General features: G+C 39.6%; 1 protein-coding gene across 7 annotated transcripts; it reads left to right on the top strand.

Moving 5' to 3' along the window:
• Positions 1 to 475: 475 nt before the first annotated feature.
• Positions 476 to 13,078, top strand: cpsf6 (cleavage and polyadenylation specific factor 6). Of its 7 annotated transcripts, none has more exons than XM_068731323.1 (11): positions 476 to 574; positions 1,914 to 2,123; positions 2,295 to 2,398; positions 2,770 to 2,915; positions 3,150 to 3,320; positions 4,401 to 4,508; positions 5,550 to 6,048; positions 6,269 to 6,384; positions 6,483 to 6,636; positions 6,909 to 7,131; positions 12,488 to 13,078. In XM_068731323.1, the coding sequence occupies exons 1-10, from the start codon at positions 515 to 517 to the stop codon at positions 7,117 to 7,119; spliced, it is 1,779 nt and encodes a 592-aa protein (XP_068587424.1). In that variant the 5' UTR covers positions 476 to 514; the 3' UTR covers positions 7,120 to 7,131; positions 12,488 to 13,078. The 7 variants fall into 7 exon arrangements, with proteins under 7 accessions (XP_068587424.1, XP_068587425.1, XP_068587422.1 ...); XM_068731324.1 differs by having other exon boundaries at positions 3,138 to 3,320; positions 6,933 to 7,131; XM_068731321.1 differs by having other exon boundaries at positions 3,138 to 3,320.
• Positions 13,079 to 14,798: the final 1,720 nt, after the last annotated feature.

Genomic DNA, 14,798 nt, shown 5'->3' with positions numbered 1-14,798 from the left:
ATTGACATGACAACTTCAACACCTCTTATTGGCTGTTCTCTTTGTCCATCACACAGTACCTGAATTAACTCTGTACGGTCTCCATATGACAATACAAATAGATAACATATACAATTGAGAAAAGATTTCCTCGTGTATGTTAACAGGCTCCTTGACAGGATGTCAGCACAATTCATGTACACAATAGACAAACATATTTATGTTAGGAAAAGAAAAAAAGTGATTAAAAGAATCCATGATCAACATTTTATGAGTCAAAATGTTGACATAGGGCTACTAACTCGGTCATTCTTATGAGATAAATGTATTTAAAAAATACAAGAAAGTCAATGATATTTCATCTTTTCTTTTCTTTTTGTTCCTCTTAATTAGCGTAGAATAAACTCCCTAAAGCAGGTGTGTAATGAGTGAAGTCGACCAGCAGAGGCGCTAGTTGTCCCTCTCTGGCTCATTGTTTTGTGGGCTCAGCGTTGCTCTGCACCGCCAGGCGGAGAGAGCGACGGGTCAGAGGAAAATGGCGGACGGTGTGGATCACATCGATATCTACGCCGACGTAGAGGAGGAATTCAACCAGGTATTAAACGCGCATTCACCACACTTCGACGAATGGTGGTATTTTATGTACATGTACGCTATCCATCGATGCTAGTATGGTGTGTTCTGCTGGGTCAACGAGTTCCCTCGCACCCAGGCCCCTCTTTCCACCATGATCCCAGCCCGCATCCTCGTTTATGTTTTTCGGCTCGAAATGCTGCATTTTGAGGATTTTTGTCGACATTTAAGACGGCGTGTGATGAAAGTGGTAATGGGCATGCACGGCGCAAATTAAAACATTTGTTTAGGTGAAGGCAAAAAGCAACCACTTTTATTGTTCAGCACGCACAGTTTCAGGCCTTTTTTTGCATGGCTGCCTGTGGCGGGCTATCGAGCATAACAAACGTAGTTTCGTTAGCTAGCTAGCGTTAGCTGCTTTCCAAAAACATGTTTAGTACGTTTCTTTTTAAGCCGTTTGTGTTTTCAGTTAATTTATGCAGACTCTTAATGGAAACTAATGTAATTGTGGTTGGGTATGAAACGTTTATTGTATGAATTATAACCGTATTTTAATAGATGTAACATTATGGATTGTTAGCTTAATGTGACGTTACCATGTTTTGCGTCCGCTTTGTCGATGTTTTCTCCCTCCACACACACGCCCCTTCTTCCAAATATCCAACCCTGTGATGCAGATATTTAGTTGTTTGTCGAGCATTTAGAGGTAACATCTGCACCAACATCTGTCTCCCATAGTGTAGGTAGGAAGTCTTATGGGTTCACTGTAATGTCACAACTCAATGTAAAGATCATTTAACATCTGTTTGTAAGAGCAGTAAACATCACAGCAAGTCCTTGTGAAATATACACACATTTGTCAATGTACTGCTGCAATTTTTGCACGTCTGCCAACATATACAGCAATTCTCATATCAGTAAGAAACAAGTATTGCCTTTTATATCTATGAGCTGCACACAGTCAACGTTAAGAGCATTGCATTGTTGAACTGATGTTCATGTTTTTACAGTATACTTGCCCTGTTTTTAAAATCGATAGACTGAAGCATTTTTTGACAAGGCAGCTCCGTGTCACTGCAGCATGGGCTACCGGGTAGTACATGCAGATGAATGGCAACCGTCTTCCCTCCATGCTGCAGCTCACAGAGCCGCCCCCGCTCACCGGCTCAGAGCACATTGACTAAGGCACCAGACTCTTCAAATTCAATGAAATTTCTAAGGAAGCAGGCAGACAAATTTATGGCTTTGTGAGCGTATTTAGCAGCTCCAAGGCCGAACAATTTTATTTTTAAAAGTGCCGATTATATAATCTGTGTTAAAAAAGTCTTGTTTGACTGAACTGTTGCTGTCATGCTCAACAGGAAGCTGACTACCCGGTCCACGAACAGATCGACCTGTATGATGATGTAATATCCCCATCGGCCAACAATGGCGACGCTCCAGAAGACCGCGACTATCTGGACACGCTGCCTACAGCAGGTGGCTCAGAGGGAGGGAAGAGTTCCCAACCTAACGTGGTCTACACCTACACAGGCAAACGGATTGCCCTGTACATAGGAAACCTCACATGGGTGGGTATCTATTTAAGAGCATGAATATATATAGTAGCACCATTTTCTTTAAATGCATTTTAGACAGTCCTGTAAACAAGGTATTCTGCATGTTGTGAAACATTACATTATGAATATCAAATTAAGCAAGTCAGTACGAATATGCTGATGACGCCTTCTTCTGTTATGCAGTGGACGACAGACGAGGACCTGACAGAAGCAATCCGGTCGGTAGGCATCACAGATGTGCTGGAGATCAAATTCTTTGAAAACAGAGCCAATGGCCAGTCAAAAGGGTGAGCTTTTTGTTATCTGTTTTTGACACGATTAAGCTAAATCGTTGCCTGTTATAGATAAAGATTATTCCTTCTTGGTATATATTGAAAATAGTGAGTTGAATTTAATTTTGGAAGGGACAATGCTTATGTGGACATTCTGTGCTTTTAAGTTACTGTTATGAACTGATAACTAATATGTATTTCTACTTAACATTTTGTTTTCAAAAGTATCACTGTTTATACAGGTCCTTTTGGATCTGGTACAGTACTGGTTATTAGATTGTGAAATTCCATTTTGGCAGGAAAAATGTGTAATACTTGAGCCACAGAAGTCGAGGGTGAAGCCACAAGAAATCTGATTGTGTATATTCTCTGCGTTCATCTTCCAGGTTTGCGCTGGTGTGTGTGGGCTCAGAGGCGTCATCTAGGAAATTAATGGAGCTGCTGTCAAAGAGGGAGCTCCATGGTCAGAATCCCATCGTCACGGCATGCAACAAACAGTCCCTCAGCCAGTTTGAGATGCAGTCACGCAAAAGTAAGCAGAATAAATACACATTTGGGATCTTTGTATTTTTAAAACAATCAATTTATTTAGATAATTTAACTTGCATGCTGAAAAATAGACATTAAATACATGTGCAGTCATATGCACAAGTACACTTATCACATATATTCAGTTTTTGATTGTGTTTAAATGTGCGCACAACACAAACACAAATCTATTACATATTAAATGGAAAACTGAGTTACTATTCAGGTAATTTCTCAGGTACCCAGTCAGGCCAGATGTCTGGGGAAGGTAAAGCTGGTCCCCCTGGTGCTCCTCGAGGGGGGTTCCCCATGGGTCGAGGCAGAGGCAGGTTCCCTGGACCACCCGGCCCTGGTGGAGACCGCTTCCCTGGTCCCGTTGGACCTGGAGGACCGCCACCACACTTCCCTGGTTAGTTTGGTAACACGTGTTTGAACCAGATCTGTTCTCAGTTCACTATGTTGAAAGATAATATTTATAAACTGCAGAAATCAGATGAAGTGGTTAGTGATTGTAAGTAATTAAGAACAGTTTATGCTATAGCAGGTCTAATTTTAAACTAAACATATCTAATGAAAACCGAACAATTTTTGACTTGAATGATTTATAGTAGTTAAGAGTGTTGCAGTATATATTATTAGAACAAATCGCTAACTGTCTCTTTTTACCTAATATATGAATGGGGAACATCTTAAAGTTATTGGACCGTGTTAAATGTTACATTGGTCTTGCTTTACCAAACACGGTAAGTTAACGGAAGTCGTGATCCTGTCTCTACAGGAGATCCAATTCATGGACAGATGTATTGGGACTATATACTCATCACGAGTCACACGGCAACATGTGTGGATCGGTTTATTGGGAATCACTGCTAGCAGTGGTCATGCTCTATCACCTGATTTTGTCATTCATATGGTGAATTTAATTACATTTTTTTAAACAATATAGCATTGCAACAAATTGAAATAATCACCATAGTGTGACAAATGTAAACTTAACATGAGATGAAGTGAAGTCTTGCTTTCTGTCTGGCGGTGCTGCTCTGTAAGCACCCCCCCTTACAGAGTTTCCCCTGGCAGGACTTGGTCTTTGCATGTTTTTCTCTTCATCTGGTTTGTTCTTTTGTTGTCCCTCTTCACCTCCAGTTGAACAAATAATACTTCCCTGGCTGCACTTTTCTGCTCACTAACCGTTTCCAACACTGTCGCTTGAGAAGCGTTTTGCTCAAAGCTTTGCTCGGCAAGCTGCCAACCTTAAATTCCTCGCAAATGTTGGATTGGCCGTCTCACACACATAGCAAGATGGAGTGGAGCTGCCAGCTTTTCTTTCTTTTCCCATTTTTGCGTCTTTTCCTTTCATCTCACCTTTTTTTCCCCCACATCTCTTCTTTCGCTTAGTGGCTGGTGCTGCTGTGCTGTGACAGGCCTTCAGTTAGCAAGGGGAAGTTTATGAAGGGGAGAGTTGTGATTGGTTTGCTTTCTTCCCCATTAGGCCCGGGCATGAGACCAGATCTGATTAGGCACCAAGATGGCCCTCTGATGGATATGAGTTTCAATCCCTTCCCGCCGGGGGGCAGGAACGGGAGCTGGCGTGGCAGAGGTGAAACGCCTCAATTGATCTGATTTTGAATTTATCGATCACCTTTTTATCCTAACCGTCGGCTGTTTATTGGTGGGAGTTGTACCATTTAAAAACAGCAGAATTTCTCATTCTCTTAATCCCTTAATATACAGTTTCCACAAAATACGAATAGCTGTACATAAGGCCAGGATAACCGTGTTCAAACTAAAACATTTCAGAGGTCTACACCTTTCACAGAGATATGCTTTGTTCTTTTGAGGTCAGTTAATTCAGATCAAACATTCACAATTGTTTCTAAAAAGCATCCCTTGAAACTACAAAATCAAGTTTCATACGGTCAGCCTGCATTTTGTCTATCAAACTCAACTTTTTTCCATGCTTGCATTATATCTAGTGATATATATATATATATATATATATATACACACACACACACACACACACACACACACACACACACAGGACTTCTGTACCTCTTTTGCTCTTTGGTCCTCTATGGTTCAATGTCAAGAAAGGCTTCCCTTTACATGTGTAGCTGCATGAGAAATCTAAATGCATCTGACGAAGCCTTGTAGGTCTTATTTGCCTTAAATGACATCTCATGAGTTTGCATGGGGATGATCATTCTGCTAACTGCAGTGCATACAGTATGTCAAATATGTATGAGCTTGTCATGCTGAAGTCTTCCCTCCCTCTCAATGAAGTGTTTAGGAAAAAGAGCAGTGAATGCTCGGCCTCTGGTTTAAAAAAGCCTGCATCTCATCATCTGTTCTGTTGCCTCCTCGTTTATTTTGCGGCATTATTTTTTTATTATGTGCCCTTTTGACATTTTTTGTTCCCTGTAGCTATGACCTGCTCTTTATCTGTCTCTGTTATTGTCCCTGCGTTGAACTGGCTTGTTCAAGGAAATCATGTGAAATACTTTTCAACCAACCAATTAGATTTTCAAGTAGAAAAGGCAGTGCTTTTACCTGCTATAACATAAACAAAAGATAAAGTGTTCACAAGATCTTACTTTGTCTCATGCTTTTCTGTTTTGTCCCTTGTGTTCTCTTCTAGGTGGGATGCAGGGTCCCCCACGTCCTCCTCCTGGTCCACCTGGTCCCCCTGGTCCACCAGGACCTCCACTTCCTGGCCAGGGCCTCCCCCCTCCACTTTCTGGTCCTCCAAATCGAGGCGATAGGCCTCCTCCCCCTGTTCTATTCCCTGGTCAGTTTGGCCAGCCTCCAATGGGACCCCTGCCCCCAGGTCCCCCTCCTCCAGGTTACGGCCCTCCTCCTGGTCCCCCACCCCCTCAGCAGGGCCCGCCACCCCCGGGGCCCTTCCCTTTACGTCCCCCAGGCCCCATTGGGCCACCCATGGCTTTGGCTCCACCTCCACACATGCCGGGTCCCCCGCCGGGTGGACCACCACCAGCACCCCATGTCAACCCTGCCTTCTTCCCCCCACCTGGCAACAACAACATGCCCCCTAATGACAACCGAGGACCCCCTGGACCAAACGACCCATACGGACGCCCACCACCATATGAAAGAGGGGACTACGGTCCTGGAGGCCGGTAAGAATGGGTGGTGGAGGTGAAACAAATATTGAACATAGTAGTTCATATCATAGAAGTTCTGCTCATTGTATAAGTTCAAGAATTCTGAACGTGCATAGGTAGTGTGCTGATTGACACTTGAATGTTTTTTTTGTTGTTGAAGCTCATTTTCATTGTTTTCAAAGATAACTATTATTTGTAACTTAACACATGCATTGACGTTTGTGTGTATTTATAGTGAGATGGAGGCTTCACGGACCCCTCTGAGCGAGGCAGAGTTTGAGGAGATCATGAACAGGAACAGAGCTATCTCCTCCAGCGCCATATCTAGAGCAGTGTCTGATGCCAGTGCAGGTAACACACATCAGAATATAGGCGCGCACACATTTAATGCCAACAAGACAAACAACGAGAGCTTATTACAACTTAATGCAACCGTGTGTTCTCCATAGCGGACTATGGCAGTGCTATAGAGACCTTGGTGACCGCTATCAGTCTGATTAAGCAGTCCAAAGTGTCAGCAGACGACCGCTGTAAGGTCCTAATCAGTTCCCTGCAGGACTGTCTCCATGGCATCGAGTCAAAAAGCTACGGTTCCGCCTCCAGGTAAGATTCTAATTTTGTGCATTAGCCATTAAATGTGACATGTTTTTTTTTAAAAGCTAAGAAGACACGTAGAACCACTTCTCAGATTGCTTATCTTGAGAATATTTTGGATATATATCTATATAGAATAACTTAAACAAAAATGTGAGTTAACCAGATTTGATTTCTTGCCTGTATGTACTGTAATTGTGTCTGTATCTAAACAATTTCTTCCAATTGGGAATTGGCCCTGGAACATTTGGTATTTGAAACTTTGAACCCCTTGTACACAGTCCAATGATGCTTGTCCATGCCAGGCGAGAACGTTCCAGGGAACGGGACCACAGTCGCTCCAGAGAAAAGAGCCGCCGTCACAAGTCCCGCAGTCGTGACAGGCATGAGGACTATTACCGAGAACGCAGCCGGGAGCGGGACCGCCATCGTGAGAGGGACCGGGACCGAGACCGGGAGAGGGAGAGGGAGAGGGAGTACCGACACCGCTAGGCGAGAAGGGAGGTGGGTACCACATTTCTGGAGTCATTTACTTCTGTCATGAGCTCTCTTCTGTCTTCTTCATCACTGCCCTTCTTAGACCTGGATCGAGGCAGAAGATGCGTTCGCTGCGTGCTCACCTCCTCTCTTCTTCATTGGATTAAAGGCGTCGGTTAAGTTTAGGATTTTCTGTGCCTGTATCCTATTTGGCTAAACTAATCTATAGATTCGTGTGACACCCAGAATTACAAATTATCAAGTAAATGTTGCCTCTGTCCTCATTGATACAGTCAGTCATAGGCCATACAAGGCTTTTGAGCATTTTAAAAACAGTAGAGAATGATAAATGTTAATTTAAATCTTCCTCTATGAATATATGAGGAAGTAGACGAGGAGAGAGGAGGTAAGCAGTGGAAAATATTTTGTTTCAGGTAAGGTACGGTAAGTCTGCTTTTCTTAAAATGTCATTATTAGTCATGGCAGTTGTTTCGTGTATCTGGTCTTTCAGTCAATATGTGTAATACACACTTGCTGTAGTCACCATGCTACATTGCACAAAGGGGTTTGTAAGAGTTGTATCAATGCTGTGGTTCTCCCCAAATCAGAAAAGACACTGATAATTACTGGCAATTGACTATGTGGATGTATTGTTACTTTTTGCTCTACACGCCTCTGAGGCTGGCAATGCGCAAATTTTGTCAGTCACTTTTTGTATTCTGCCAAACACCATTTCAAAATGAAATGCTGAATTATGTAACCGATGACATGGCTGGAAAGCCGTGGTAAACCTTTGTACTAGTTCAGAGGCTCTCCTTGCATAAACCATAACTAATCTAAACATCTGTTTGGCTCCTAAAAAGTGAAATTTATCAACATTTTGTTTTTACCAGCAGCTATGGCCAGTGGACCAAAAACAATATTTTTTCTGCCTTGAATATGAAGATTCAATACTTAATTGCCATTTTATTATATGTGAGTTTAATTGAAGTGTATTGTGGCTTGGTTTGTCAGTGTGCTTGTAATAATAGTCAAAGTATTCCCCAGTCATTTTTTTTTACAGTACTTGATACAGAGATAGCATTTTTGGGTTTGTTCAAATTTGGATTGTGTTTTTAGAAGAACAAAAAAAATGACAATGTTCAACTTGTCGATAGATCAATCTACACTTTGTAAATGTTCTATTTATGTTGTATACGTATTACCATTTCAGTTGAATTTATATAATTGTCATGAGAAGATGAACGTTCATTTATCAAACAGTGTTGATAACTGCTTTTGGACACAGAATATTTTGACAATGTTATTGTGCCATATTTGCATTAATATTGCCTTTTGTCACATTGAATGTTTTGTAGCCTTTTGAACCATTGCTCCTCAGTTGAAGAGGTTGAGGTGAAGAAAAAAGAAACCATAAGATCTTAATGCCCTGATACACAATTTTTTAAAGCAAAAACTAAATTTGATGTTCTGCTTGAGTTAATCAATGGCTTCACATTGACATTTTTTGTATTTTTCTGATTGTCAGAATTGGTTTACATTCAGAATCAGTGCGTGATTAATTGCAGTGCAGATATGATTGCCGAGTAATTTACATGTACACATTGAATAATAATACGTTTCTGTGGTTGAGTTTCCTGATTTAGTTAAACTGAAGAAAATCCAAATTTGATTTGTAAGAACGTGTCCATAATGAAGGTATAGAACACTTTTTATGTTAATGCAGCAAATTCATGACTATGCTAATTGTTATTTGTCATTGACTGATACATAGTATACATTTACATTTGTTTTTTATGTGACTTGTATGTACATTGAAATCATTCCCACTTAGGCTGCGGTGTTGATGTAGAATGATGAATCGTCGTAGGTTGGCAGGAGATCATTTGGCTCATAGCGTTGTGGTTTTTGCTGGCTTTTTGGATGTCGAGTCATGTTAATGGGTGAGTTGCAGTTAAAGCGATACAACACCAGCTTGTGCACAACAAATATCAATACCATGTTGCAAATGGTTTGAGGTAAATCTTGTGTAGGCTGATTGTCTGGCTTGGCGTTGGGTTTCCATGCGGTACTTGCGTGTTAAACATGATGCCTTGTGTGACGCTTTGGAACTGCATTTGAAATATGTGGTTTGATGGATTTGTGTGTGTCGTTCTCCTGTCCTTCACTGCCAAAGCACTTGAGATGTTTGTGGTGTTGTAATCAAACCAGTTCTCATACAGAAGAGTCTAGTAGGTTCCTTGGACCCTTTAGCATCCCTGTCCAGTTGTGCATCACCCCAAATAATATTTCATTAGAACTACATTCACTCTTGAGACCATGTTGTCTTAATATAAACATACACATATGTTATACATGCACTATTTCATATATTTCTCTCACACTGAGAAATATTAACTGGGGTGGTTTTGCTTGTGGGGTTGCTGAATTTTTTAAAAGAGAGTAAAACTCAGACCAAAAAATTGAACTTACTGTCTCCCTTATCTTACATGTTACACCTAATAGTCCAAATACAAACCAGTTCTTTTACTAAAGTAAGACTTTGTGTCCACTGGGAACCTCTTAACAAAAGAGTACTCTTTAAAACAAGCACTCCTGATCAAAAGTAGAATTCACTGCAGTCTCCTCTAACACATTTCATTTAGTTAGCTCTGTTGGATCAGACAACCCAGTGGGCACAGGGCCTTAGAACCTTTGCTTAGATGCATTTGTTGAGTATATTTTTTGTTTCCAGGTGTAAATCTACCTTAGCATTCAGTCTGATATCTTGGAGCATGGTCATCAGGGGGGAGAATGAAGCATACTGCTGTTAATCCTGATGGTAGTGTAACTATTTATTGTGTCCACAGATATGCTTTAAAGCTCTTTGTATCTGTTCATACTGACATGGGGGAATGTACACTGTTTGCAACAGGCTGAAATTACTTTCGGCTCTCTTCAGTCTGTCTGTAGGTGCATGCTCAGAGTCACAGGCCTGATGTCCTTTTCAAACAGGCATACTATCTGCTCACGTTGAACCAGGGTCAAACAGTTTAACTTGTCATTAACAAGCATCTACGCCCATTTATATGAGAATTTATACCTGAATACAAATGGCACGATGGGCTACATTTATATAAAATAAGAAAATTACAATTTAATTTGTCAATTGTAATGCTCTAATTGTGTTTAGTTCTCATTTATTATTCATCAAATCAGCAATGTAATTATGAGTAGATATTTAAATCTAGTCAATTTCTCCACACCGTATGCACAAAACAATGTTTTCTGATGCAATCTATATGTTTTTTCTGAAGTGATGATTAATGAGAGTGGGCCCACAGAAACAAGCTTGCTTGTCAGAATGTAATCTGTAAAATATGAATATTTAAATGTTAAGTAACGGATAAACAAGTTGAAGGTGTGAGAGTTCATGGACTGGTTGACCCTGGTCTGACTCAGTCCTGTTTCATTTCCATGCTGTAATAGCGGAGACGCTGTTACATATTTTAACATGTTCTATGAACTAGAATATTCTAACCTAGGTTCAAGGCATATTTTTTAATAGGGCAAACAATTTGTTAGTCTATTTGATCTGTGATTTGACTGTTAAAAGTTCAGTCGTGCCCCTTCCCTTTGTACTGGATGTTACAGTCCCTTATGAATGATAGTGTGACGAGGAGCATCATTGAGTTTGACTACTGTGTTGTATGCTATATTATTGTCGGTTTACCTGTTTTTGTCTGTAGCCATACACCATGTAAAACGTTTTCTACAGCAAAAACGTATCAAGTTTCAACATTCATTTGAATCTCTGAGTCATGTGAAATGCTCTGTGCTCATATGCCTGTTAGTGAGGCCTTTTTGGTGCAGATACCAGCTGTAAATCAAAACCTTTATTAATCCCATTTTACATAATTAGAATAGCTGACACATTTGAAATGACTTTCTGTATCAGAAGTGTTGTCATTTCACCTGATAACTTCAATATTTCTGTTAAGAGGTGCTTTTAAATTGGGTAAAAATGTAATCACGTTAGTGGACCATTGACAGTGTAATTGTTCATAGCTGGCATCATATTTGTTAGGCCATAAAGGGATCAACTAAATTACATTGTCAAAACTTTTTCCTGCTAAATGTAAAACAATATACTTTTTTTATACATACATACATACATACATACATACACTGGACGATTGTAGCAAAGTATCACCTACTGTGTCTGAGTCAGATGCCTTCCTCTTTGTAGTTTTATGTTTTTATCGATGGCTTTTTTGTCTTTTGTGTCTAACTCCTATATTGCTGAATTTATTGATAAACTGGTTGTCACAACCAGTCATGCACTGTTTCTATGTAAAATGTCACATTGGTTCAGGTTTTAGGTCTGTACCTAAAGCTTACCATTACTAGTTGGTTGTAAGGGAAATGTGTTTTTGAAATAGCTGAATGATAAACATTTTACTATGGGTGTGAGAAGTGGCTATGACGTAATTTATTTTTAGTTATTAAAACACAACGAATGACCTATAAACATCTAGTGGATTAGATTTTTATTTTTTTTTAAGGGGAGGAGGCAAATCTTTAAAAAATAAAATGACCAATTTATCGAGAAAGTTTACACTTTTTGCAAAACACACAAAGCAGAACATATGCTACATTGTGCAGAATGTATCCTTTAAAGCCAGCAGGTGCACACTGTATGACTGAAGTCCAGTTTTACATATTTAGAAGATTCCCAGATTACCTAGACAGTCTTTACCCTGAAGATTTTAATCATTTCCCCTCATGTCCATCCTTGAATATGAAATCATGTAACAAAAATGTCCAAATTTAGTCTTTAGATATACTATTTTATATAGTTTTATGTGGATGTCAATTATTGTCTGTCAAGAAGCTTGTGTAACATGCAAGCATCTATATAAGAATTATTTTACGCTGATTTCAAATCCATGTTTCACAAACAATGATAAAGGCATGACTTCAGCTGCATATTGTATTATGTTTCTGGTCTGTGTGTGTACATACTGATAAACTGCAGAGTTGCTTCTTGGATATTTCCTGTTCAAGTTTGCATGACGATGTTTGTGTCTGTTCCAGGGTTGGGCACAATTCAGTCAACTGAGCGTTCAGAGAAAGAAGTCCTCGCAGGATATTCTGCCATTTAGATGTTTTCTGAGACTTTTTAAGTTCTCCTCACCACAGACCCATTCTCACAGTAACATGTTCAGTAAGTGGATTTGGAAGAACTCCCTACGCTGTGACTCAAAGGTGATGGTGAACTGAGCCCGGCCCTGGTGTGCACTATGTACGTGTAGTCTAGAGGTTTAATGATGAGGGGGGAGAGAGTGTTCACTGTTGGGCTGCCTCGAAACCAAACTCCACCCTTCGTTTTGACACCTTTCAGCTAACGAGGATCAGGGATGGATGGAAGACAAGGGAGGAAGAATTTCAGTGCGCCACCACCTCCCCCACCCTGCATGACCGGACAGGATTACCAGCACCACCTCTTCCTCCATCTCTCCTCTCGGTCTCCACCCATCCTTCTCTCTGTCTGTTCATCTTGTCTGCCTGATTAAGAGCAGTGGATGGAAGACCCTGACCTGTGTAAGGCTATGTTATCCCAACATCTGTACTCATGGTAACTAAAGATGAAAGAAAAGAAACTTTCCAAGCAGTTCTTTTATTTTTATGATGTTTTATTTGACATGAAGACTATGTGTGACGCTTTTTTTGCAAAGAAACAATAAAATGGCCCACAGAATCCCTAATTAGAAGACACAAACATTACATCCTATTTGTTTGTTTTTTTTATGTTTCCTTGGCTCACTGTACTGTGTACATTCAGTTTAGAGATGAGTTTTTATAGGGTACATGTTTGATGTGTTTTCTCCACACCTCATTCTCATTGCTTCCTTTTGTTAGAATGTTTGTAAATGTCTCTCTGCTTTTGATTAAAAACTAGATGGTGTTGTAATAAAAAATGTTTACTGAGGTACTCGATGCATTTGGTGAATTCCTCTACGTTTGGCTCATTTATATTAAATGTGATTTTAGATTGTTTTTCACATTGAATTTGTGTTTTATTTTATTTTTATAAAATTATTTTTTATTCTTTTTATTTTTATGCTGTATTAGCAATCAGCTTTATGGTTTAAACAAAAATAGTATTTTTTGTTTTATTTTATTCAAATGGGAAAACTTTTACAAGGTAAGACCATTTAATTGAATGTACTTTTTTTGCAATGTGCATTGATGGAAGGATATGTCAACCTGAAACAAATTGAAGGTAAACTTGTACGTGCAGCTCTTTCAACAATTTTGGGCAGCTTTACAGTAAATGCAAAATAATACACAATACTGTTCACAAAGAGGTTTCCATTGTGTGTAACACACTGAACAGATATCACAAAGAACCCGTCCAATCCAAATTGTTTTTGTCTTTGTTTTGTTAATGTGAAATTATATCGTATTTAGTAATCGTGTTAAGTCAAGCAGCCGTTGTAGTTCAAACTTGCATGGAGTTGGTAATTTTTTATATTTTAGTTTATCGCATTTGGTGATTTTCCATTTAAAGAAAATTACTTTTTGGTTTTTTTGCTCCTGTGTCCCTGACCTGTTTGTGTGTTCATGTTAAACACTTTGACTCTGTCACACCTTAGATACAATCTATCGACGCAACATACGGAACAAATTGAGTTAAACTGGTTCTTCATATGCACTTTGTTTAATATGTGATGTGCACCATAACATTAACTTTGTCATCCTATGCAAGGAGGCGCGTCTTTATTCCACTGACCATCATGTTCATGGCTGTTTGTTTTTTTTATAGACTGAGCTTTTAGCTTGTATTATTTAAAATGATCATTTTGGCAAATATGCACTTACATGTCTGTTTTCTCTGATTGATATTTTCAATTACGAAATATATTAGGCCTAGATGTCCTAATTGACATTTTATCATAAGACCAGACCAGTTAGATTTCAGTAAATAAAATAGAGGGGGGTGATTTTTTTGTGGTGCTGCAAAAATATAACATGTTCAAAGGTGTTTGATTGTAAAGATTGTGGACCCTAGTCGCCGAAATGGCTACAGCAATCACTCTGAACTTTGATGAAAAGATGGTAATCAGACTGTGAAAGCATCCAAAACCCTAATGATGCTCCTGTTATGTATTATTTTAACCGTTGACTTTAAAAAGAGTGTTATATATTCACGGATATTAATCCATGTGCTCCCATAACTTTGTAAATGCTGTAAAGGAGTAATGAAGCATTGTAAATTGGGTTTTTGTACAAAAAACCATGTGAAAAAGTGGGACGTTTTGCACTTAAAGGTTGGATTTTTAACTGTTAAATGTGTTCGGGTCATGCTAGATTGACGCTGCTTTGCCTCTTCAGTTGCATTTTTTAAAGGCTTTATAGCTTTGCACTTAGTCCTTTAGATACATTGACTGTTGTGATCTGAACAAAGTCCCACCGCTCCATGTCATCTTAAACTGAGGTCTAATGAGCGAGAGTACAAACATGTTTGTGCAGGGCTTTCAGTAACAATACTCGGGCGTCTCGTTGTATTTGCCTTGTGCTGACTTCTCTCCACAGCCCTGGAGGTAAGTGTTTTCAGGTCTGTCACCACAGAAGACCAAGCGGTCCACTGGAAGTCTGGCTGACTGCTGCATCGAGACTGTACCTCACAAGCAGCCGGAAAGTATCTTTTT

Source organism: Cebidichthys violaceus, unplaced genomic scaffold, assembly GCF_023349555.1.
Source record: "Cebidichthys violaceus isolate CVI_PGR_0920_01 unplaced genomic scaffold, fCebVio1.0.p SCAF_51, whole genome shotgun sequence".
Taxonomy (NCBI): domain Eukaryota; kingdom Metazoa; phylum Chordata; class Actinopteri; order Perciformes; family Stichaeidae; genus Cebidichthys; species Cebidichthys violaceus.
Note: the sequence above shows the minus strand (reverse complement) of the source record. Positions and strands in the feature narration are given on the sequence as shown.